General features: G+C 40.4%; 1 protein-coding gene across 17 annotated transcripts in view; it reads right to left on the bottom strand.

Annotated features, from left to right (window-relative positions):
* LOC126299340 (catenin delta-2) overlaps positions 1-23,498 on the bottom strand; it is a 468,367-nt gene that overhangs the window by 119,925 nt on the left and 324,944 nt on the right. For 15 of the 17 annotated variants that reach the window (XM_049991178.1, XM_049991175.1, XM_049991184.1 and 12 more), the window contains one exon: positions 4,029-4,132. In XM_049991178.1, the coding sequence (XP_049847135.1) occupies positions 4,029-4,075 (47 nt within the window). In that variant the 5' untranslated portion in view covers positions 4,076-4,132. Of the gene's footprint in view, positions 1-4,028; positions 4,133-23,498 lie in introns of those variants that run through there. The other 2 variants (XM_049991179.1, XM_049991190.1) reach the window with 1 other exon arrangement.

Here is a 23,498-nt window from a genome sequence, read left to right as displayed (position 1 = left end):
TTTTAAAATTACTGAAAAAACTGTGGCTGCTAAACACTGTTTGTTCACTCAACGCTTTGATAATATTTCCTGTAAATGTGAAAATTATGTTTTTGTTGTTCATTAACAATTGTGAGGTCTAAGAAATTTATGAAATGATTTGTTTGGTGTTCAGTTGTGAACTTTATTTTATTGTGGAGTGAAATGAATACTGTAACAAGCTCAAAGTTCATCTTTCGTGCCATCAGATAGGAGTAGGGTGTCATCCACATATCTTGTGTAATATAAAATTTTTCAAACAAGTTTATTTTTCCCTTCAAAAAATTTGTTTCCTAACAGGTAGGTGAATATGTCAGCCAGGAGCTTTACATATTGTTACTCATAGTTAAACCTTCTTTCTGTTGGTAGATTTTACCATTAAAAGAAAAGTAGTTATGGGATAGTACTAGTCCAATCAGATTGACCTCCTCTGAAATCTCTGGCAAGATTAGTTTTTTGTGTTTGACAAGGTTTTCTGTGAAATTTCAATTGTCTCTTTGACAGGCACATGTATGAATAAAATTAACAATGTCAGATGAGGCAAATTTAACTTCTCTGGGGATTTTTCACCTTTGATGAGTGTTGTCAACTCACGTGTATTTTTTGAGTATATGGTTCCAAGAGTGCAAAATTCCCTGAGGATATCGTTTAATAACTGGGAAAGTTTGTATGCTGGTGTGTTCTTGGAGTTCATAAATCATGGTAGAAACTTGATCAACTAGAATAATTAGAAATAATGTTACACAAAGTAAAATCTTAAGAAAACACGTTGAGTGAACAAACAGGGTTTAGCAGCTGCCAATTTTTCAGTAATTTTAAAAGTTTATTTTTCCTAATGAAAAAATTTAATAGTGCAATCATTTGAAAACATGATCCACATTTGACATGTTCATAAGTATTTGTTTTGGAAATGATATCCTGCATAACTGATGATTTTATATCTCCTTGAAATAATAATGTCTGTGTATCTGTAGAAATGCAGCATCTGTGACTTATTTTGACTTGTGTTTGCAAAATGAGCTGTAGAACAAAAAGTGTATATATTTATATAAACTGCACATCAGAAACCATGTATCCACCACTGGAAACAGTAAGCTACTTTTTGATTTGTATTAATTTTGTAAACTTGTATTCACAATGTGCTTGCTTTGTAATATACCACTGTAATCTTACCAGGACCATACTTAACCTAAATGTGGAAGCACAATCAATATAGACTGTCAAAGCACCTGAAGATGAGCCTCCAAAGTTCAAAATGCATTGTGCATGAATTAAAATCATTATAGTGACTGAAGGTGGTTGTCCTTATTTTTAACAATACAAATGGTTTTCATTTGATGCACCATTTAATTTCCAATCGTGTATCAAGTACACTCATAAAACTGGCTCATTTATTTCCAAGCATGTAGTAACTACACTCATAACACTGGCTCCCTTTGCACGCTTAAATTAACAATTTCATAATAAAACACTGTGTCACAGCTCCACATTGTGCAGAAAAGTACTAAAATTATATGACCCATGACTCAGGAACACTGAACATAAAAATTAAACAAACACGTCTTATGGTTCATCTCCAAACACAGTACCATAATAACAACAAACAATAATAATAACATATTTATAAATTTTCTGAGAAGCCTCAAATTTAAAATAATTTTACTCATGTCAGGAGCGAAAGACAGACCAGAGCATTACCTAATGCACAAGAGCAGCACAGGGATTTAAAATTTATGCAAAAAGTAACTCAAGATAGATACATCTAGTTATACATGACGATAGTATCTGTTCCCGAGAGAACAGTTACCATAGAGGACCATGCAGCTTTGCTAGAAATGAAATGATAATTAAATGGACACTATCTGCAAACAGGTGTTGATGTACTTCATTAGGGACATGTTGAAAATGTGTGCCCCGACCAGGACTCGAACCTGGGATCGCCTGCTTGCATGGCAGATGCTCTATCCATCGGAGCCACCGAGGGCACAGAGGATAGCGCGACTGCAGGGACTTATCCCTTGCACGCTTCCCGTGAGACCCACATTCCCAACATGTCCACACCACTACATTCGTAGTGCGCCTAAGAGATGTTTGCCCATCATACTCATTACTTGTGGCAGATTAATCTACCAAGTCCCGTACGAGTACATCTAGCATAGAAAATAAAATCAGAATGGCTGGATTTTGATTTAAGGCCTATGCCTCCCAAGTAAAATTACAGTGTTTTAATGCTGTGTTCTTAACTCTACAGCCAACCTGAGGGTTCCATTGCATGCACAGAATGGAAACAACAACTTGGCTTTACACCCAAAAGCACAAAATTTTGATTATGCTGAGAGATACAATGTCTTCATCACTACAAATTGGTTTAAAAGAGAATGGAAAGAAATGATGAAACTAGCTGAAACAACATTTACATCTCTGCCTCCAAAGGTTCTGGAAAAAATTATCTTGTTCAGAATAAAGAAGAGAAGTATTAACACAGTCGAAAAAAAGTGTCATCTCGTGCACCAAAATAGTTACAGAAATCTGAAGAAGCCATAATAGTAGAATTGGTCTTAGTAGAACATTTACTAGCCTAAGAAACTTTATCCAATAAAATTAATCTGAGGCTACTTATACTGACAATTTGGAGGGTGGGGGTTTCTAAAAGGCCATCTTTGAACAATGTTAATGGGCACCAGCAGCCATGGGTGACTTTGACTTTTATCTAGAGTAGAGAATAATGATTTGGTGGCAGAAAACACAAAGAAAGAAATTATGCCTGTGGCGCAGTTGTATTGAGCAATGGTGGCACAAGAAGTTAGGTAATAAGAATGAAGAACCAGTGTTCTGAATTCTAATGAAAGGGGGAAATATAATAATGAGCACCCTCGTTGCACTTTTGCAATCAGGCTGTAGCAAATTACACAGTACAATTTTACACATAGTAAACAATTACTTGCAAACTGGAGACACAGTGAGTGAAGGACAGGGGGAGGGGCGAGAAGGGTGGTGGAGTGAGGGGAGAGAAGAGTGGTGGGGAGAGAGGGAGGGGTGAGGGAGTCACGGATGGGGGAACGGGCGAGGGAGGCAGGAAAGGTGGGGAGGCAGGAAAGGTGGGAGGCAGGAAAGGGTGGGTGGGGGGGGCAGGAAAGGGTGGGTGGGTGGGGGGCAGGAAAGGGTGGGTGGGGGGGGGCAGGAAAGGGTGGGTGGGGGGGGGGGGCAGGAAAGGGTGGGTGGGGGGGGGCAGGAAAGGGTGGGTGGGGGGGGGGGGGCAGGAAAGGGTGGGTGGGGGGGGGCAGGAAAGGGTGGGTGGGGGCGCAGGAAAGGGTGGGTGGGGGCGCAGGAAAGGGTGGGTGGGGGCGCAGGAAAGGGTGGGTGGGGGCGCAGGAAAGGGTGGGTGGGGGCGCAGGAAAGGGTTGGTTTTGGGCGCAGGAAAGGGTTGGTTTTGGGCGCAGGAAAGGGTTGGTTTTGGGCGCAGGAAAGGGTTGGTTTTGGGCGCAGGAAAGGGTTGGTTTTGGGCGCAGGAAAGGGTTGGTTTTGGGCGCAGGAAAGGGTGGGGGGCAGGAAAGGGTGGGGGGGCAGGAAAGGGTGGGGAGGCAGGAAAGGGTGGGGAGGCAGGAAAGGGTGGGGAGGCAGGAAAGGGTGGGGAGGCAGGAAAGGGTGGGGAGGCAGGAAAGGGTGGGGAGGCAGGAAAGGGTGGGGAGGCAGGAAAGGGTGGGGAGGCAGGAAAGGGTGGGGAGGCAGGAAAGGGTGGGGAGGCAGGAAAGGGTGGGGAGGCAGGAAAGGGTGGGGAGGCAGGAAAGGGTGGGGAGGCAGGAAAGGGTGGGGAGGCAGGAAAGGGTGGGGAGGCAGGAAAGGGTGGGGAGGCAGGAAAGGGTGGGGAGGCAGGAAAGGGGGGAGGCAGGAAAGGGGGGAGGCAGGAAAGGGGGGAGGCAGGAAAGGGGGGAGGCAGGAAAGGGGGGAGGCATAGGAGGGAGAGGGAGGGGGAGAGCATATATAATCTGAGCAAAGAAGAGTATACTTACAAACAGGAGTCAATTAACTGATTACTGCTGGTCATGACGACCTTCATTTGCTACGTCCCACAAAAAGAAAAAAAAATCAGTTGGCCATTCAGGAGTCTTGTCAACTGCAATAAAATTACAGTTTGATTAGAAAATCCTGTTAGAAAATAGCTGTATTATGATTTTAAATATTTTATTTCTTACATTGTTTGCAACACAGAAAAAATTATATCAACTTTGTGGTCAATGACATCAATTTCACTGTTGAGTAAGGCACAGCACACATTGTAATTTATTAAAAAATGAGAACAGTTGACTTATCACTGTAAGAGCTTCACATTATTTTGTTAAATCAATGAAACAAATTAAACAGAACTGGAACACACATCAACATTGCCTAATTCATACACCCCCACCACTTCAATGTTTGCCCATTAAGGATGAGCTGTTCTGCTATAATACAAATAAAATAATTTTGCAAATGAAAGATTGTTGTGCATGGATCATCCATCTCCCATCTAAGTTTGGGTTCCATCTTCAATAGCCTTGTTGTCGATGTGACGTTAAAACTCACTCTTGCTTTCATCATTTCTCACTTTTCTAAGCCCTGGAGAGTGTTTGTGAATCTACCTATTTTACAAGCAAGTCTTATAGATGCATTCAGCCAAAACCAGTAAGCAGCCACAGGATAGCACCTTTTAGACTGATCAGTGTACAGTAACACACAACTGCCACACTTAAAATGTTTTTAAAATGTACATTTTTTTACATATTCTGAATTACAATTTCCTTCATAATCGAGTAGATTTAAAATGATCCTCAGACTCCTCAATATGGCCTTACACTTTGATAAGACTCTCCTCCTATTATCTACAAGCAGTTTGCCATTGCTGAACCATACACGGAGTATCCATATTCAAACTGAGATCAATGGAACGACCTGAAGATCTTAGACAGTTGTTTCGGCATGCTTCCAAAGACTACTGTTTAAGTCTCTCTACACTCTTTATAGTGTGTTTATATTTTTGAGGCCTATGTAATTTGGAAACTGTATGCACTGTAGTTGTGTGAGTTAATCATCAATGAGATAGAACACTTAAGCAGTTTGCACACATAAAAATATCTTGTATCCAAAACAAGCAGGTCTCTCTCTCTCTCTCTCTCTCTCTCTCTCTCTCTCTCTCTCTCTCTCTCTGTGTGTGTGTGTGTGTGTGTGTGTGTGTGTGTGTGTGTGTTCCTCCTATCTGACCCTCCAAATCTATGAGGAAGAGAGTAGTATGTCCACAAGCTAGAAACAGTTTCTTTCATATTTAAATTCTTCTATTCGCAGTACTGCACTTTCACCTCCTAAAAGTAAGTACTGGCCAGCTATTACATGTCTACGCAATTTTAGTTTTCCCTAGCGAATTTTCTTTTTGTCAGAGTTTGTATTTTCATTTTTAAGTTTATTCACAAGTTCATCAAATCATTCATGGAATATTTTATTCGGGATCACGATGTGACATTCAGAAACATATATGGTCATATTCACTACTGGAACTACTAGATTCAGTCTTCACCACACGCTATACTCACATATCTTCATATACTATAAAAAATATTATAATAAAGGAGAATTTACTACAACACCACACAAATATATTAATGATTTTTTAAAAAAATGTGTTACAAAGGAGGAATTTTTATGGCATTACATGTTCCATAATAATGATCTTTTCTACAACAAACTGTTAACTTCACAAAACAACACTGATATACAGCTTTGTGAGTATTAAATATGATTTAAGATAACAATAACATCAAAGCTGTAAACCATGGCCTCCACAAAACAGAGTATTTTTTTATATCCAAAGGACTTGGGTTGAACCAATGCGCAGGTATGGGAATAAAGGGTGAATTCTACCTCTGACACAGTTTCAGAAGAATATCTTCTGAAAATTGGATGTAAGGGACGCATGGTCTTCAGTAGCTTGTGACCTAGTAATAATGTAGTTATGATTTATTCAGTTTGTTACCCTAACTACCTTTGTTTCTGTGCAAATACTTTCACAACAATTAAAAAGCTTTTAATACAAACTGTTGTGCAATTATTTTCAGTTCAATACAGATACAACGATAAATGGGGGAGGGGAGTGGGAAGAAAATAAACAAAAATGCCATTACTCTGTAACAAGCCACTAGAGGCCATGGGAACATTATACCAAAATACTCTGAACAACCTCAGAAATTCTGTCGATGGAGTTCAGGATCACACTGTAGAAATCCTACCAGAAAGAGCCCCTTCTCTCTGAATATGTCTGGTACAAAACAAACTAATGTGAAATCCAGAAATTGCAGAATAAACAGAGCTACAATATAAAAGATGCACCTCCTTAGTACATTTCTGACATGTGGGTGTAGACTGGCTGGTTTGTTTGTTGCTGTTATTATTATTATTGGTAGATTTCCTGTTTAGTCTCCAGATAATGAAATGAAGTTGAGGGCAGCAAAGCAAAAGCAGAAATACTGAACTATGTTTTCAAATGTTCCTTTTCAAAGTTTGTTCCAGGTGTACTATTCCAGTTAAATTCTCACACTACTCCATAGATGAGTGATGTAGTAGTAGTAGTAGTAGTAGTAGTAGTAGTAGTAGTAGTAGGGGGTGGGGGTTTGGTTTTTGGTTTTGTTCTGCTTTAGGATGCAAAAAAACAACTGGGGTCATACGCGCCAAAATCAAAACTACAGGGAAAAAAAAAAAAAAAAAAAAAAAAAAAAAAAAAAAAAAAAAAAAAAAAAACCAACTATACGTCAGTCCCAATTGACATAATAGAAGACAGCTAAAACCAGGCACGTGGAAAAAGGGCTAAAAAAGGACACCATACAGAAACTGAGCTCCAAAACTAAAAATTAGATGGCTTTCATCATACTGCTTTGGTGGATAAAAAGTAAAAAACTGTCGACAGCCCACACATCATTTGCTAAAACAGCCGACTCCACCAAGAGTGAGCAAGTGACAGTTTTCCTGGCCCGCTGCACTAAGGGATTGGCAGTATACCGTGCACATAGACTTTGAAGTGCACTGAGTCTGAGCAGAGGACACAATTGAAAAGGCTATGTCACCAGATGTATTCCATGGCCTGATACAGGGCAAAGAGCTTGGCTGTAAATACTGAGCAGTGTGCCAGAAGTAGATACTGAAAGACACAGGTGCCAAGAAGGAGAAGGGGGGGGGGGGGGGGGATGGTGAGTGCGGTTTCTTTCATCCATGAATTACTCTTACAAGGATACTGCACATGTCATGGTATGAGACCTTAAGGAACACATATGCAGGCATTTACATACTTACACATCTGCTTCGGCAAAGTTGGAATAGACAGTCAGCTGTAGCTTTACAGTAGGAACTATTCTGGCATTTGCTTGAAGAAATTTTGGGAAACTATAGAAATCCTGAATCAGGATGGCCAGATGGAGCCTCCACCTTCCCGAATACAAAGCCAGCATGTTTAAAAAAGGTCAACCACATTCAGTTTATCGATAGTGTAGAATACTGTTTTATTTATACACTCTTGCAAAGAAGTTACTTCATAATATAGAAAACTAGTGTTATGTTGTTCATTAATTTATCTAAACGGATCACCATACACTCTACATACATGTTATTTTGTAATGTACCACTACATGCAATATCAGCTGATTACAGAATCATGAGGAAGATGTATGGTTTCCACTTTGTCTACTGCAGCTTCCCAGTTGCTTGTCTGAAAAACCACGTCCGCAACCCCTCTCCCACTCATGCCCCCCAACACTGAGCTCAGGAACAGGAAAAGATTTTAGTATATACACTGTAGAGCTTTCGTGTACTTTTAGTTTTTTCCCCCCAGGGAAAAAACCTGTGTATTAGTGAGAAAGTGTGCTGTGCAATGCCAGATGTTTTATTACTATTAACAACTTTTGTTACAGTTTTTACCAAACTCCCTACTTTGTGTTATCTAAAGTAATCCTCCACTGTAGATACGCTATTGTGCAAGAGGTACTTTTTAATTGCCTTTTAAATTAAGTTTCAGCAACCTCTTCAATCTGATTGGGATAGATAGTGTACAACTTTATTCCTTGAAAGAAAATACTGTTTTGTGTTTAATGTTCACTTTTCCTCAGAACATACAACTTCTGTCTAAATCTTGTTTCATAGTTGTGGACAGAGCTGTTTTTACTGTAATTATCAACATGATTTTTGATGAGCATACTCTATTTAGTATATATATTTTAGTGCCAGTGGCACTGAGGACAAACTATCCTAACACTGACTAATGCTCCAGGGCCCAATGGAATCCTTATTGCACTATACACAAAACTCACAATTGAGTTAACCCCTCTTTTAACCATAATATACCACAGACCCCTCAAATAAAAAAAAGTACACCCAGTGGTTGGAAGAAAGCATAGGTCACAACTATCTATAAGAAGAAAGGCAGAAATGATCAGGAAAACTACCATCCAACTTTACTGGCATTATCTGTTGTAAAATTTTTGAACTTATTCTGAGCTTAATGTAATGTTATATCATGAACAGAATGATCTCCATGCCAACCATCAAGGTTTCTGAAAACATTGGTCATACACAAAACAACTTGTGTTTTTCTAATATTATGTCCTGACAACCATGGTAACCGAGATACGACTGTTGTCCTTCAGGAAGGATTTCAGCAGAGGGGCTTAAAACTTCTTATATTATTAGTTTTTCTACTTTCCAACATACTAATATACACTTCATCCAACTGAGTCAGACCATAGTTTAAAACAACATTTAGCTTTCCTTTTTGAGTCAATATTATTGTGTGAGCATAAGAAAACTTTGTTTGGTGAAAATGGATTATCTGCCTGACCTTGTTGTTGATGGGTACATATAATTTCTGTATTAGAAGAATAACTATTTACATATTTTCACAGAATGTCCTATTAATATAATAAAGGATAATATGAGAACTTTCATGCCCGATGTAACCTCAGCAACTGTCTGTTTAAGCACATCCTTCAAGGAGGACATTAGCCCTTTGCATCCAAAATCAAATAAGTATTTTCTGCACTTTCTCTTCTGCTGTAACATAAGGACACACGTGTCTGTATTATATTTTAGCTACTAAAGCATACTATACTGCTATAAATTACTAAAATGTTTATAATATCCTACAAATTGTATTTATCATTATTCAGGGTGCATGGATTTTCATTGTGTGTTATATCAGAGCTGAGAATCCAAATTTATGTTACTGCCATTTCATAAATACCAAAATAAAAATCCTTTCTGCAAACATTTGCTTTATAAGCTATACTTCCTCAATTGGATTACTCGTATTTTGTAGAAAGAAGTAAATAACTGTGAAAAGTAATGCTGATATAAACAAAAATGTACACTTCCTGCACAGTTATCTGCAAAAAATGGGTGTCATTAGATGACCTTCTTGAAATGCCACAAAACTAATGATGGCATGGCTGAAAATGGTTTGGATGTTGCTTGATTACTATCTATCAATGCTACTGTGGTGTCACCGCCAGACACCACACTTGTTAGATGGTAGCCTTTAAATCAGCCGCAGTCCGGTAGTACACGTCTGACCCATGTGTCGCCACTAACAATGATTGCAGACCGAGCGCCGCCAAATGGCAGGTCTAGAGAGACTTTCTAGCACTCGCCCCAGTTGTACAGCCGACTTTGCTAGTGATGGTTCACTGACAAAATACGCTCTCATTTGCCGAGATGATAGTTAGCATAGCCTTCAGCTACGTTATTTGCTACGACCTAGCAAGGCACCATTATCAGTTATTATTGATATTGAATCATGTAATGTCCAGAGCGACGTTCACTATTAATGGATTAAAGTTAGGTATTCCACCAGCTACGTCCGTTGTTTCTAAATTCTAATTTCCTTGTCCTGTTCCAGACCTCACGCCAGCCTGCGTGCGCTAAATCGCGTGCCTTTCGACCTCCCCTAGTAATATGGTGTTGGCTCTCCTGGCAACCACAAAAGTTACAAATTATCTGACAGATGAATACTCTGGTAATGAGGAAGCTCCAATGTTCCAGCAAGTCAGTTGAAACCTCCAGCCACAATTTGCAATAAAGATCTCTCTAACAACATAAAATTTCCAAATCCATTACTTTTGACAAATTATGCAAGTAATGACAGTTGAAGTAGAGCTTTGCTTGCCTTTCACATCCGTTGCTACAGTATCCTTTGAAATACAAAGAAATTCTTCAGCACTAAAATGAAGAAAATTCACTAAACCATATCATAAGTATCACTATTTAAAACAGCCACTTCCAACTACAACTGCAGTCTTGCCACAAATGAGTGCTGTAAAACACTCACTGACGGTGCCATTAGAATATTTTGAACTATTTTTTGGCAGTGATGTTATAAGCATCACGCTGAAATACACAAATCAGTATGCTGCCAATAGGAAGATGCTTGGTGATTACTCTAAAGAGGAAAAGAAGTGTTTCCTAGCTATTTTGTTTCCCATCATCCAGTAATGTGACATTCATACCAGCAGAAAGGATAGATAGCAATTCAAAAACTTAGAATCATTTACCATTACAACAAGTTTATGGACAGAGCTGACCAAATTAGAGCATCTATCAGGATCAGAAATAGTACTTCCCCATTACTGCACATTTTGCCGATGCAGCCGAGCAAAACACATGGCAGCTCTACATAGAGGATGGTGCTAAACTGGACCACATGGCATTTTGTTGGAGAATCATCACTGCAATTCTGGAACGAAACTGCTATGTTTCTTTGCAAAGAGGAAGACGATCAAAAATTGATTCTAGATATAACAAGCAAGAGTATTATGTCACAGATTTGGCACTAGATCCTGTTTTGAGAAAGGAGAAACAACTTCTTCACTGTCATCAATGTCACAAAAAACAACAACACAGTGCATTAAATATAATGTACCACTTCATGTTTCTTGTTTCATACTATTCCTTACAAAATAATAAGACAGTATTGATTTGATGCTTAAAGAGAAACATTGTGTTAAGTGCATGTATATACAGATGAAGTCTTTTCAGAAAGCTGGTGTATTTTTCAAAAACCGTGCAAACAAAAAGTGTAAAACTGTTATGTGACATTTGTTATAATTAAATGATTAATTAATGTTATCATTAAAATGCAAACAAACAATAATTCAACCTTATTTTTGTTAAGGCAGTGAAGTAGACACAGTATTTCTCAATTTCCAGAAAGCATTTCATTCAGTATCACATTAATCCAATGAAAGTATGATAATATGGTGTATCAAATGAAATTTGTGAATGAAATGAAGATTTGTCCCTTAAGGAAGAGAACTGGGCCTTTGATGTTCATGTTATATGTTAATGACATATTAACATTAACTTCAGACATTTTTGCAGAAGATGCAGTTATCTATAGTGAAGCACTATCTGAAAAAAAAACTACACAAATATCTTGGCAGAATTTGATAAGATTCCAAAATGGTGCAAAATTTTGCAACTTGTGTCAAATGCTCATAAATATGAAACTGTGGACTCAAAAAATAGTAGTATCCATGTCTACATCAGAGAATTAAAGTAGGAATCAGTCAACTCATACAAGTACTATATGTAATAATTTATGGAGATATGAAATGGAATGATAATATGGGCTCAGTTGTTGGCTAGTTGATAAGAGGTTAAGGGACTAAAAAGCTGGGTCATAGGACCCTCAAAATGATGTCCACGAAGTACATGTTCTGATTATGAAAGTATGTAAGAGTGGCAAGACTGAGGCATTGAAGATAAAACTGATACCAGATCTTACACAGAATTTGTAGAGAAGTGTATGAATGAGGCCAGCACATATGCCAGAGCAGATGAGAGGTCTCCCAGGATTCAACCAATGGTAAGAAAAGCCCAACCCTGCGTCCAATACCTGCCAGAGCCCAGTGAAGAGCAAAGGCAACTAAAGAACAAAGAACGTCTTCATGTCGGTAGATTCAGAATAGTAAAAGTGAGAAGGTTGAAAATGTAATAGATCATCAATAATAAAAACAAGAGGAGAGAAACCGGTAATGCAACAGGTGGGCATTCCTGGGGCTCTGCATGTGCCAGAAGTCACCCCACCCACAGTCGGCTCACGCCTGCTCCAGTGTAGTCAAGGTGTTAAAATACACTCATTATTCATGAGATGCTGGGGAAGCAGAGTCTGTTGTACTCTCGGTTCAAAAGAGAATATGCAAGTGATAACAAGCAAAGGTTAGAAGAGATTCATGCATCTGTGAAAAGATCTACACGTGAAGCATACAACTACTACCACCATCACACCTTAGCAAAAGGTCTGGCAGTGAATCTGAGAAAATTCTGGTTCTACATAAAATTGCTAAGTGGGTCTAAGGCTTTTACCCAGTCACTTATTGACCAGTCTGGTGTGGCAGTTGAAGATACCAAAAGCAAAGCTGAAGTTTTAAATTTCACATTCAAGAAATTGTTCATGCAGGAGAATCATAAAAACATACCATTGAACTGACTCCCATTTGGACGACAGTAAAAAGCATCCCCAGTGTAGAGAAACAAAAGAAGGAGTTGAAAACAGATATGTAACCAGCTCTGGATGGAATCCCAATTAAGGTTTCCAAAGAATACTCGACTGCATTGGAACCTTACTTAGCTTGCATTTATCGTGAATCTCTCGGCCAGCACAGAGTCCCAAGTGACTGGGAAAAAGCACAGATGACTCCTGTGTATAAGAAGGGACAATTTTGGACCCATAAAATTACAGACAAAAATCCAGAATCCTTGAACATATTCTCAGTTCGAATATAATAAATTTTTTTGGGAGCAAGAAGGTTATCTCCATTAATCAGCGTGGTTTTAGAAAGCATCACTAATGTGAAACACAGCTTGCCCTTTTCTCACATGATATACTGCAAATTATGGATAAAGGGTAACAGGCTGATTCTACATTTCTAGACATGCTGAAAGCGTTTGACATGGTGCCCCATTGCAGCCTGTTAAACAAGGTACAAGCATGTGGAGCAGGTTCACAGATATGAGAGTGCCTCAAAAACTTATTATCTTATAAAACACATTATGTTGTTGTCAACAGCGAGTGTTCATCAGGGACAAGGGTGTCATCAGGAGTGCCACAGGGATGTGTGATAGAACTGCAGTTGTTCTCTATATATATAAATGATTTGGCAGACAGAGTGGGCAGCAATATGAGGCTGTTTGGTGATGTTGCTTTGGTGTACGATAAGATGTCAAAGTTGACTGACTGTAGGAGGATCAAGATGACTTAGAAAAAAATTTTAATTGGTGTGATGAATGGGCACCTACCTCTGTAGAAAAATGTAAGTTAATGTGGACGAATAGGGAAAATAAACCCATGATATTCTGATACCGCATTAGTAGTGTTCTGCTTGACACAGTCATATCATTCAAATATCTGAACATAACGTTCCAAAGTTAAATGAAATGGAATGAGCATGTGACAAATGTGTAAGTAAAGGCGAATGGTAGCCTTCAGATTATTGCAGGAATTCTAGGACAGTGTGGTTCATCTGTAAAGGAGACTGATACAGGACGGTAGTGCTACATATTCTTGAGTACTGCTTAAGTGGTTGGGATATGTACAGGTTGGATTAAAGGAAGACATCAAAGCAATTCAGAGACAGGTATGGAGATGATTTGGGAACCAAAATGTGAATCCTTGGAGGAAAAGTGATGTTCTTTTCAAGGAATAATATCGAGAAAATTTCGAGAACTGGCATTTGAAGCTGACTGCAGAACAATTCTATTGCCTCCAACATACACTGCACATAATGATCAATCACGAACATAAGATATGAGAAATCAGGGCTCACACAGAGGTATATACACAGTCATTTTTACCTTGTTCTGTTTGTGCATAGAACAGTAAAGGAAATGACTAGTAGTGGTATGGGGTACACACTGCCACACGCTGTAATGTGGACTGCAGAGTATCGATGTAGTTGTAGTTGTAGATGTAGAGTGCTATCTCTGAAATAGAAAACAGTGTGTGGCAGGAAAGGAGACAAACTGCATCTAAAAGCAATTAAAACAGAGTCAGAGGGTTGGGGACCCTCAGATGCAGCACACAGTGAGAGGCAACTCAATCCCTAGCTGCCTCCTGCCCTGATTGCTGCTTAAAACCTTATATCTGAAAATAAAAACTTTCACTGAGAAAATGGAGAACCAGTTCAACTGTCCATGAATATGCCAATATTTGAGGCAAGGAATTTGAAGGCCATGCTTTGCATGGACAGCCAGAAAAGAGGGGTGGTTCGTTACGTAAAATGCAATGAGTTAGTCTGGTATGAGCAATGCAGAGGTGATATAGGACTTGGATTCCTTCCAGGAGGAACAGAAGAAAGAGTAGTCTCTACGAAAGTGCGGAGTTTATTACAGGGGGCAGTAGCCAACCACATATCATTCCATCTCCAAGTGAGCAGAAGTCATATTTGCACCCACGTATCGTCAGCCAGTTCATTCCGTGGGATACCCACATGACTTGGGACCCAGACGAAGACATCTGAACGGTCAGTATGACTGAGTTCAGTGAGAAGGTAATGAACAGCAGAGACCACATAATGACAAGAGTAATAATGGTCAATGGCCCGAAGATGCTTATGAGTCACTACATATTAAATACAAACAAGGGAGGCCTGTTTAATAAAGTGGAGGGATCTTAATGGCTACCAGCCCTGCTGTAAAAACACTACACATTCCTGGCAATGAATAGTGTTCCAGATCAGCAGATTTTACAGCCATCAATATAAAAGACGGTAACAACCTGAAACGTCTGAAGAACTTAATGGGAACAGATGCTGAAAGTCGTGGGGGCTCACAAGGACCTTGAAATACCTCAGACCTAATCTGTGCCTTGGGCACCAATCAAGGGGGAGGGGGTGTGCGAGAAAACACTGGGAGAATATTCCAGGGAGGAAAGGTGGATATCCTGGCAGAGGGCTGTGAGGCACTTTCCAACTGGTAATCCTACTAGCGGGTGCATATCAGGAGGCTGAAAACCCTCAAATGCAAAAAGAAAGGGACACAATAGGTGATCAGGAAATTGTTGAAGGGTGATTACCAACAGACCAAGGGGGGCAGGGCTGGAACTGCTGGAACAGAACAGATCAGATTCTAGTTTTGAAAGGATACTATCTACAGGACTAGTCCGGAATGCGCCAATGGCCAGATGGACTCCATGACAACTGACTGGGTCTAACAATTACAAAGCCAAATGCGCCATCATACCATAAATCTGGCAACCATAATCCAGTCGGGATGAGACCAGGGCCCAGTAAATACAGAGAAGAGTAGCACGATCTGTACCCCAAGAGGTGTGGCCAAGAAAGCAGAGACAGTTAAGCTTCTCCAGGCAACTACATTTTGGTTTATGAATATGGAGCAGCCAAGTCAGATTTTTATCAAAACGAAGGCCCAAAATATGAGACTGCAACAAGTACCAAGTGCTTGGTAGTAAAGCAAGATTTCTGGGATGAGATGGACTGCAGTACGATAACAGAAAAGTATGACCCTCTTTTTTGTAGGAGATGTTTGGGAACCATGGGAAAGGGTCCACACAGAGGTTCATCAGATGGCACCCTGGAGCTGGCGTTCAACTGAGGCTGCAGAATGTGAGCTGTACTAAACATAAAAGTCTTCAACATACAGCAGCCTGACAAAGGCCACTAGCCCATGGAGAATGGTGAGGAAGAGTGACATTTAGTACATAGCCCTGTTGGGTGCCCTTCTCTTGCACCCATGGGTAGCTCAGTGAAATACCAACTCAAACCCAGAAAACTGACGGGATAACAACTGATGAATAAAAAATGGTAATGAACCTCAAAAGCCAGTCATAGAGGATAAGTAAAATGTGATGGTGCCACGCAGTATTCTATGCCTTACATAGGTTAAGAAAGACTGTAATGAGCTGTTGGAATTTCCAACAGGATGAGATGATCAGCTGTGGATTGCGCCTTGTGGAAACCATACTGATAGGAGGAAAAAAGGCGCCAAGACTCTATAACACACAATAATCTGCAGGCAACCATCCTTTTGAGTAGTTTGTAGGGCACGTTGGTTAGGGTGGGTGATCAGTTGGTAGCTTTCGAGAGCCATTGGTACTTTGCCTGGCTTAGGGATAGAGAGTATGATACTACTCATATATCACCACTGCGAAGGGAAGAAACCTCTGAGCCAAATACAGTTGAAGACCCTGACTAGATGTTATCTTTGGGTAACATTCAGCTGTTGGATCACTTGATTATGAATTTAATCAGGGCCTGGGACCATGTCTTGAGACAAAGCAAGAGCCTGGAGCAGTTCCCCACTCGGCTTTATGGCGGTGGGAGGGGAAGGGGGGGGGGGGGGGAGAGAACATAAGGCGACATCTTCAACTTGTTTCTACAGTAGAAAGGTAGCTGGATAAGAGAGACAAAACAGTTTTTGATTGCTGTCAGTCCACAGGACTACAGAGCTTTGCCCACACCTGGGATGAAGAGGCACATGTTCCCAGAGAGGAGACCCAGCATCCTAGAATTTCTCCTTACTGTGTTTACTCATATAGTGAGACCTAGCATCAAGTCACTTGAAAGTGTCGAGGTCGGTCTGTGAAGGTTGTCTTTCAAAACAGTGCAGGTCACTACAGTGATCCTGAACACTTACTGCAATGTTGTCCACAATGTACCTTGTCGGCAACGGATGAAGTTACAGGAAGGGGAAAGCATTTCTGGCTGTATGGGTGATCATATCAGAGACATGTGCCACAACCTTGTGGATGCAATATCACACAGAGAGGGTGAAGGTAACAACAGAAGCATACAGCTAACAGTTGGCTTTTTGAAGCACCCAGTGTGATAGTTGCTCCATGTGACAACAGCAAGGATGCGACAGGATCACCAGAAAGCGGTCACTGTTTCAAATGTTATCGTGTTATCACAAATGCAGGAAAAGACTGTTACATCGACAGCTGAAAATGGTCCACAGCCAGCACTGAAGTGGGTAGCAGTATTATATCTGAAGCGAGACAAAGCACAGTGAGTAAGAGGCTGGTCAAGCAGAAGGCCCCTACAAGACAAAGTAGTGCTCCCCCACAGGGGATGGTGCACACTGAAATTCCCAAGTAGGAGAGAAAGCGGGGCCAGGATGATGCAGTGGGGGGAGAGAGTCGCTAGAATAAGGTGGACAGTTCAAGGCAAGGAAGTGACCAGCTCAAAGATATCTAAATGTTGCAAATGGCGATCACTCAGCTTGTTTGCACTTGCACCACTATCGCTCTCAATGTGGCACAAAGGAGAATCCACTCACTGACCACATCTGTGTGAACTAATATACAGACCTCTCAAGATGCCATCTTGGAGATAGTATGGTTCTGACAGAATGCATGATAACCTCGAAGTGTTAGAGAATAGTCACTGATATTGTGTATTTCTTGTAGAGCAATGCAAATTGCAGAAGAGGAGGAACTAAGGTGCTGTAGTTTTGACAGGAGATGGTTCCACTGAATGATCATAATGCGCGTGTCCAGGTTAGGTATGAATGGGCCAAGAGTGGTCATGTACCAGGATCACTTCATGTCACCAAATGCTGTGGAATTAAAACAAAGAGCATTGGTTCAGAATCTCATGTGGCCTTCCCCTCAGACTTTGATCAGGATTCCTGTGAGGGCCTATCTGTGATGACTGTGGAGGCTGATGAAGAGCAGGCACCCCTTGGATGCCCAAGTTGCGGTTCCTTCAGCCACTGGCTGGCATCAGGCTGTGCATCTCTACAGACAAGGGTTCCAAGGGGGAGTCTTGTCACTGGTAGATGGAGGAGGAAGCTGCTCCTGCAGCCACGTGGCGGGACTGGTCCTCAAAGAAGGAGCTGCAAGAACCACAAGAGAGGAGGGCGGTGGGAGAACTGATTTTGCAAAACAGACGTAATGGACTTCTGCACAACTGGACATCATATCAATGGGGTGCAGGTGTTCATATTTTTTAAATGCCTCAGTATACGACTGGCTATCAACAGATTTACATTCATGAATTTTCTTTTCTTTCTTGAAGGCTAGGCAATCCAGTGAATGTGGAAAACAGTGTTCCATGCAACTGACACACAAAGGTGGTCATTCACAAGCACTACCATTGCAGAGTGATCATCCCAAATTAACAAATTTTCAGTCTGCTGTGCAGAGGGACGTAAGGTTTCACATCAGGTGTGTACACCAAGATTCACTTTTTCTGGGACAACATTCGCTTCAAAGGCTAAGATAAAGGCGCCTGTATCTATTCTATTATCTCCAAGACCTTTATGGAAACGTCAGACAAAATGTATGTCTCGGCATTCAAGATTAGCTCTTAACTCCTTGCCTGCCTGGAACATAAGGTTTCTGTGGATGGTTCCTTGGGCCACTCATAGTACTGTTGCTCCTAGACATCTGATTTGTCCCTCTTCCTACAGAGCAGTTAATGTAGGGAAAGCAGTAGGGCTGTAACTGTCTGCATTGAACTTTCGATTTCTACCTGAATAGAAAACTTAGTAAGAATGTTTATAGCTTTGATGTAATGTAATATGTTTCTCATGTGAAACATCTGCCCTGATGCCACCTACCGGATCAAGGCTCTCCCCAAAGGCATCACTCAGCTGCAGTGAAATCAGTCTGGCATGATAGTCGTTGCAGGGAGTCCTGATGCCCCAGGAGGATTGTGCGCAAATTATCTACAAGACTGCAGCAGGTGCTATGTAAGATGTTCTTTCCCAGTCAGTCCACACTACAGAAGAATTTGGAAAATAAAGGTCAAACCCAGGAGGGAAAAACAAATTACTTCAGTCATAAGGTGGAGGGAGGGAGGGAGGGGGACAGAGGGAGGGGGGGGGGAGGGAGGGGGAGGGAGGGAGGGAGGGAGGGAGGGAGGGAGGGAGGGAGGGAGGGAGGGAGGGAGGGAGAGGGAGAGAGAGAGAGAGAGAGAGAGAGAGAGAGAGAGAGAGAGAGAGCCATGTCAACATCAAAGGTTGCCACCATGAGAAAGAGAACAACAGAAGGAAGGAGATGAGAGACTGCATCACAGAAAAGGAGGTACATCCTTCAATAGCTTGGGGCCCCATGCTCGCCACACACATTCTCACGACAGAGTTGTGAGCCACTTGAGGTGACGGGCTCAGCTGTAGTTGAAGCAAGCAGCAATCTTCGGTCATTGGAAGGATACTGGGAAAATGCAATCAGCCTACAAACAGATTTGATGAAAATATTCCTGCAAACCACCCTGCAATATTGCTCAAGTGTGAGGACCTATATCAAATACACCCTACAGGTGACACTAAACGTATACGCAGAAGGGCAGCATGAAAGGTTACAGGTCTGTCCGACACATGGGAGGGCATCATGGAAACGCTGAAAAACCTTAAGTAGCAGCCTGTTGAAGACAAGTGCCAACTATTAAGTGAAAAATCTATAAATACACAACAGCCTCATACATATGACTCCTGTAGGGATCCAAAGATAAAATTATACTAAAGACAGTGTGCACAGAGGCATTTAAGCAGCCATAAGTTCCATATGTGAATGGAACAGGATAACCAATATGTGAATGGAACAGGATAACCAATGTGTTGTACAATGGAAAGTACTCCCTGGCATACACTTTCCAGCAGTTTGTAGAGTATGGCTGTATATTTAGAATGCCAAGATGAGATGTAGATAAATTGATAAGCCAAAACATTATGATCACCTGCTTAAAAGGTTTTTGTCACTCTTCGTAACTAAATACCGATTCTGCGTATCAGGTATCCGACGGTTTTTGTAGGTATGTGTCATTAGAAGTCTACACACAAGTCATGTAATTCGCATAAATAACACAGGCAAACATTTTTTTTTACTTTCATAGCTGATTTTTATAGATTTTTATGAGCAGAATCCAAATCTAGCCTTAGTTTTTTGTATCACCCATAGTTTTTGAGCAATATGCTTTTTATTATATAGTATAAAAATCCTATGCTATACAGTAAACAGGGAAATTAACGAAACGCTTTGTTACAACATAAGCGTGGTTTCTACTTACAGTAAGCTGCTTAAAACAATGATATGTGTTAATAGAGGTTTCACTTGTCAGCTGGAATTGGTTTGTATTTTCTCTATCTTTTTTTTTTTCTTTGAAGCTTCTTGTGTAGCTTTTTCTATAATGAGTCACTTGCTGAACTTCTCAATAAGTGACCAACAGCAGTTCCCCATCATGTTGGTGTTCCAGTGGCCTTGGTAGCATTTTTCCATCACTTTAATGTCCTGGTGAAAATGTTCTCCTTACTCCTCACTACCATCTCCCATATTGTCAGGGAAGTAATCAAGGCGACTGTTCACAAAGTGAATTTTCAGGCTCATTAACCATCCAAAAGTTTCAAATTTCTTTAGCATTGTGGCTATAATAGAAACATATACTGGGTGTTTTTCATGTCCTAAGAATTTTGTAATGACTTGCTTGAATGATACCCATGCTTCTTTCTCCTTTAAGGTCATTGTGGATTCAAAGTTAACATCAAAGATCAATTTTCTAATGTCAGGTCTGATAAAGACACCTTCTTTTAGTTTAGCTTCTGAAAGGTGGGGAAACTTTTAGCAGAGATACTTAAAACGTGGTCCATCTTTAGGCAAAGCCTTTACACACTGTTTCATTAGGTTCAACTTTATATGTAGAGGTGGTAGGAGTACATTTTTTGGATCTTCAAGGTTTTTGCATAGAAGGTTCTTCCCACCAGGTTTTAAGGACTCCATCACAGGCCAGTTCTTTCTGCACCAGTGAAGATCCCTAGTCTTACTGTCCCATTCACACAAGAAACATGGAAATTTGGTAAAGCCACCTTGCTGACCAAGGAGCATGCATGTTGCTTTTAGCTCACTACATATCATCCAACCATGAGCAGACTAGCCTATTTTATTTAGCACTATTTCCAGGACTAGTTTTGGATGAATCAATAAACAGCCTGCAGTCTTCCTTTTTGTATTCAATACCAAACACATTCATCAGACTGGGAATGTCTGAGCAGTGCTCTAAATCACCTTCTAGTTGAAAAAACTTGGAAAATTGCTGCTCTCTCTTTCTATACATGTGTATGCTGGTTCCAACTGCCAATAAGTTCTTTTCTTTTAATCTAGAGTCAAGCAATTCAGCTTTTTCTTTCATTAAGCCCAGATCCCTAACCAAATCATTAAGCTCGGCCTGAGTAAACAATTTGGGCTCTAAGACTATCTGTATTACCATGGAATTCATCATCATCTGGTTCATCTAAATCACATTGTACATTAGAAAATACTTCTGTTGGAATAGAATTTAAATCATCTGGTGGTTCAGGAACTGCCACATCTACACGATGTCCTACTGGTCGGATGGCAGACGGAAGGTTAGGGTAGCTTATTATCTTCTTGTTTTTCGAATTATGGCCCGTAATATCAACACTGCAAAAGTAGCAATCATCGGAATAATTTCTTAGCTCCCTCCATATCATGGAAACAGCAAATCTAAAGGATTTTTTTCTACTTTTTGGACCATTTTCTCAGATCATCAACACACAAATAACATACCTTATGCAGCGCCCAAGATTTATCTTGATCACCAAGTATGGATCCAAATCATAAACTTTTTCACAAAGTTTGTAATGTTTCTTTGGTATTTTTTAATCACAAATTCACCTCCAATATAACAAAAACTGTCAGCAGAGTTTTTACAACCACGATTAGACATTGTACTGGGCAAACGTACAGGACACAGGAAAGTGGGGTTAGGTTGACAGTAAACAAAACACCATCTGTTAACACAAAAATAGAATCGACCTTTTTTGCCAGCAAACCCCATATTCTGTGAAGAGTCAGGGATGGCCAATCACTTAGCGCCTCGTGGTAGTTCCACTGTCCTTCTACCTCTTTCTGTACATGCTCACGACAGTTGCACATAATAAGTTGACTGGCTTTACCATTTTCGAGATACTCGTTCACAGGCCCTGCATAATAATAATCTGCCGTTTGTCGAAGTTACTTAATTCAATGGATTTCCCCATTTGCAGCCCACATCTTTGTTAGGGTGATCTCCCACCCACATCTGCTCTGCTTACACACTTTTACTGCATCACATGCCCTTCATGCCAACATGCGGCATACAACGTCATGATGGGCAGTGGTCATAATGTTTTGTCTAACCAGTGTATCTCTGCAGCGATGTCCTACCAGGGCTTAATTACTCCACAGGATGGCACTAATTACTGTCATCATAGAGCACGAATAGCTTTAGAAACTCCGAAGACAGATTGTTTATTACTATGTCACCCACTACATTTTAAAATCAAAATTTCAGTAACAAAGCCCCAAAAAATGATTACAAATTTTAGTCACTTTTTTTTATTATGAATTTTGAGACTGAATAAATTTAAGAATATTTGAGTTTAACTTTTCACTCCCACCGAGGTAATTAACGCAGCAGTGTGTGGAGGAAAAAAATTTTGCATTAGCCAGCCAAAGGAGCCACTGCAGAGTTTGACAGCAGTGATTTAGGAAAACTACAGGAAACATAAAACAGGATGGCCATAACAAAACAGGATGGCCATACAGGGACTTGGATTCTCCTCTAATGCATGTGTGTCCCTCACTTGACTTCGTCAACCAACAAAGAAATACTGTTCTGACAGTTTTATACCATGTAGCCAAATATCATTAATTCTTCTGTTATGTAAACTGGAAACCTTCCAACCACTTTCAAGCTGATACAGAAATAAAAAGTCATGGATTTCTATTCACAAGTAGAGGCGCAATTCAAAGAGGACACAATGTCAAATTCTACTTGTGTCAGATGACATAGTTGACTCTGTTGCGCCATAGATACTGATAGCCTGGTGTGGCTTAGCAAGAAATACACTGAACATGAACCTGTGTGAGCACCGGGCTTAAACAGGCACAGTGGCACTCAGCAGAAGTTGCAATGTTTATGAGTCTGACTGATTACTGTTGAAGTTGATGGCAAGTGTTTTGAGTGTTAAGCAGCTATTACACAAGATCAAAATTTCAGAGAGATCCATCTTTGAAAACACAATGTCACTTTTGATCTTCTACTTATTCTCCATATGTATGTGACCATTGTGTTACATGTTTCACAAGCAATAACAATGCAGCTAAACAACAACTTCAATTTTCATTGCCTCACAATATGCTTGCAATATACACTACACTACCAAAAATACGCCCAAACAGCAAGTTTTCAACGCAAAACGAAAGTCACAAATTTGTTCTGGGGAAAAAGAAAAAAAAAATTACAATCTTCTTTCAGATCCCCATTCAAGATTTCTGAGCAGCTTCATTAAACTTTCATATAGGTTTTGACCTATTGCCAGGTTCATTCAGTAAGCAAGAAAGGATCATGGAGGTGATCAGTCAACTCCAGTGGCAGATTATGCAAAAGAGCCATTTTGCATCACAGTGTGGTTTACAGATCAAGTTACTGAGCCGACATTCCTTGAATAGTAAACCA

This window comes from Schistocerca gregaria, chromosome X, assembly GCF_023897955.1.
Source record: "Schistocerca gregaria isolate iqSchGreg1 chromosome X, iqSchGreg1.2, whole genome shotgun sequence".
Lineage (NCBI taxonomy): Eukaryota > Metazoa > Arthropoda > Insecta > Orthoptera > Acrididae > Schistocerca > Schistocerca gregaria.
This window is presented reverse-complemented; position numbering and strand designations above follow the sequence as displayed.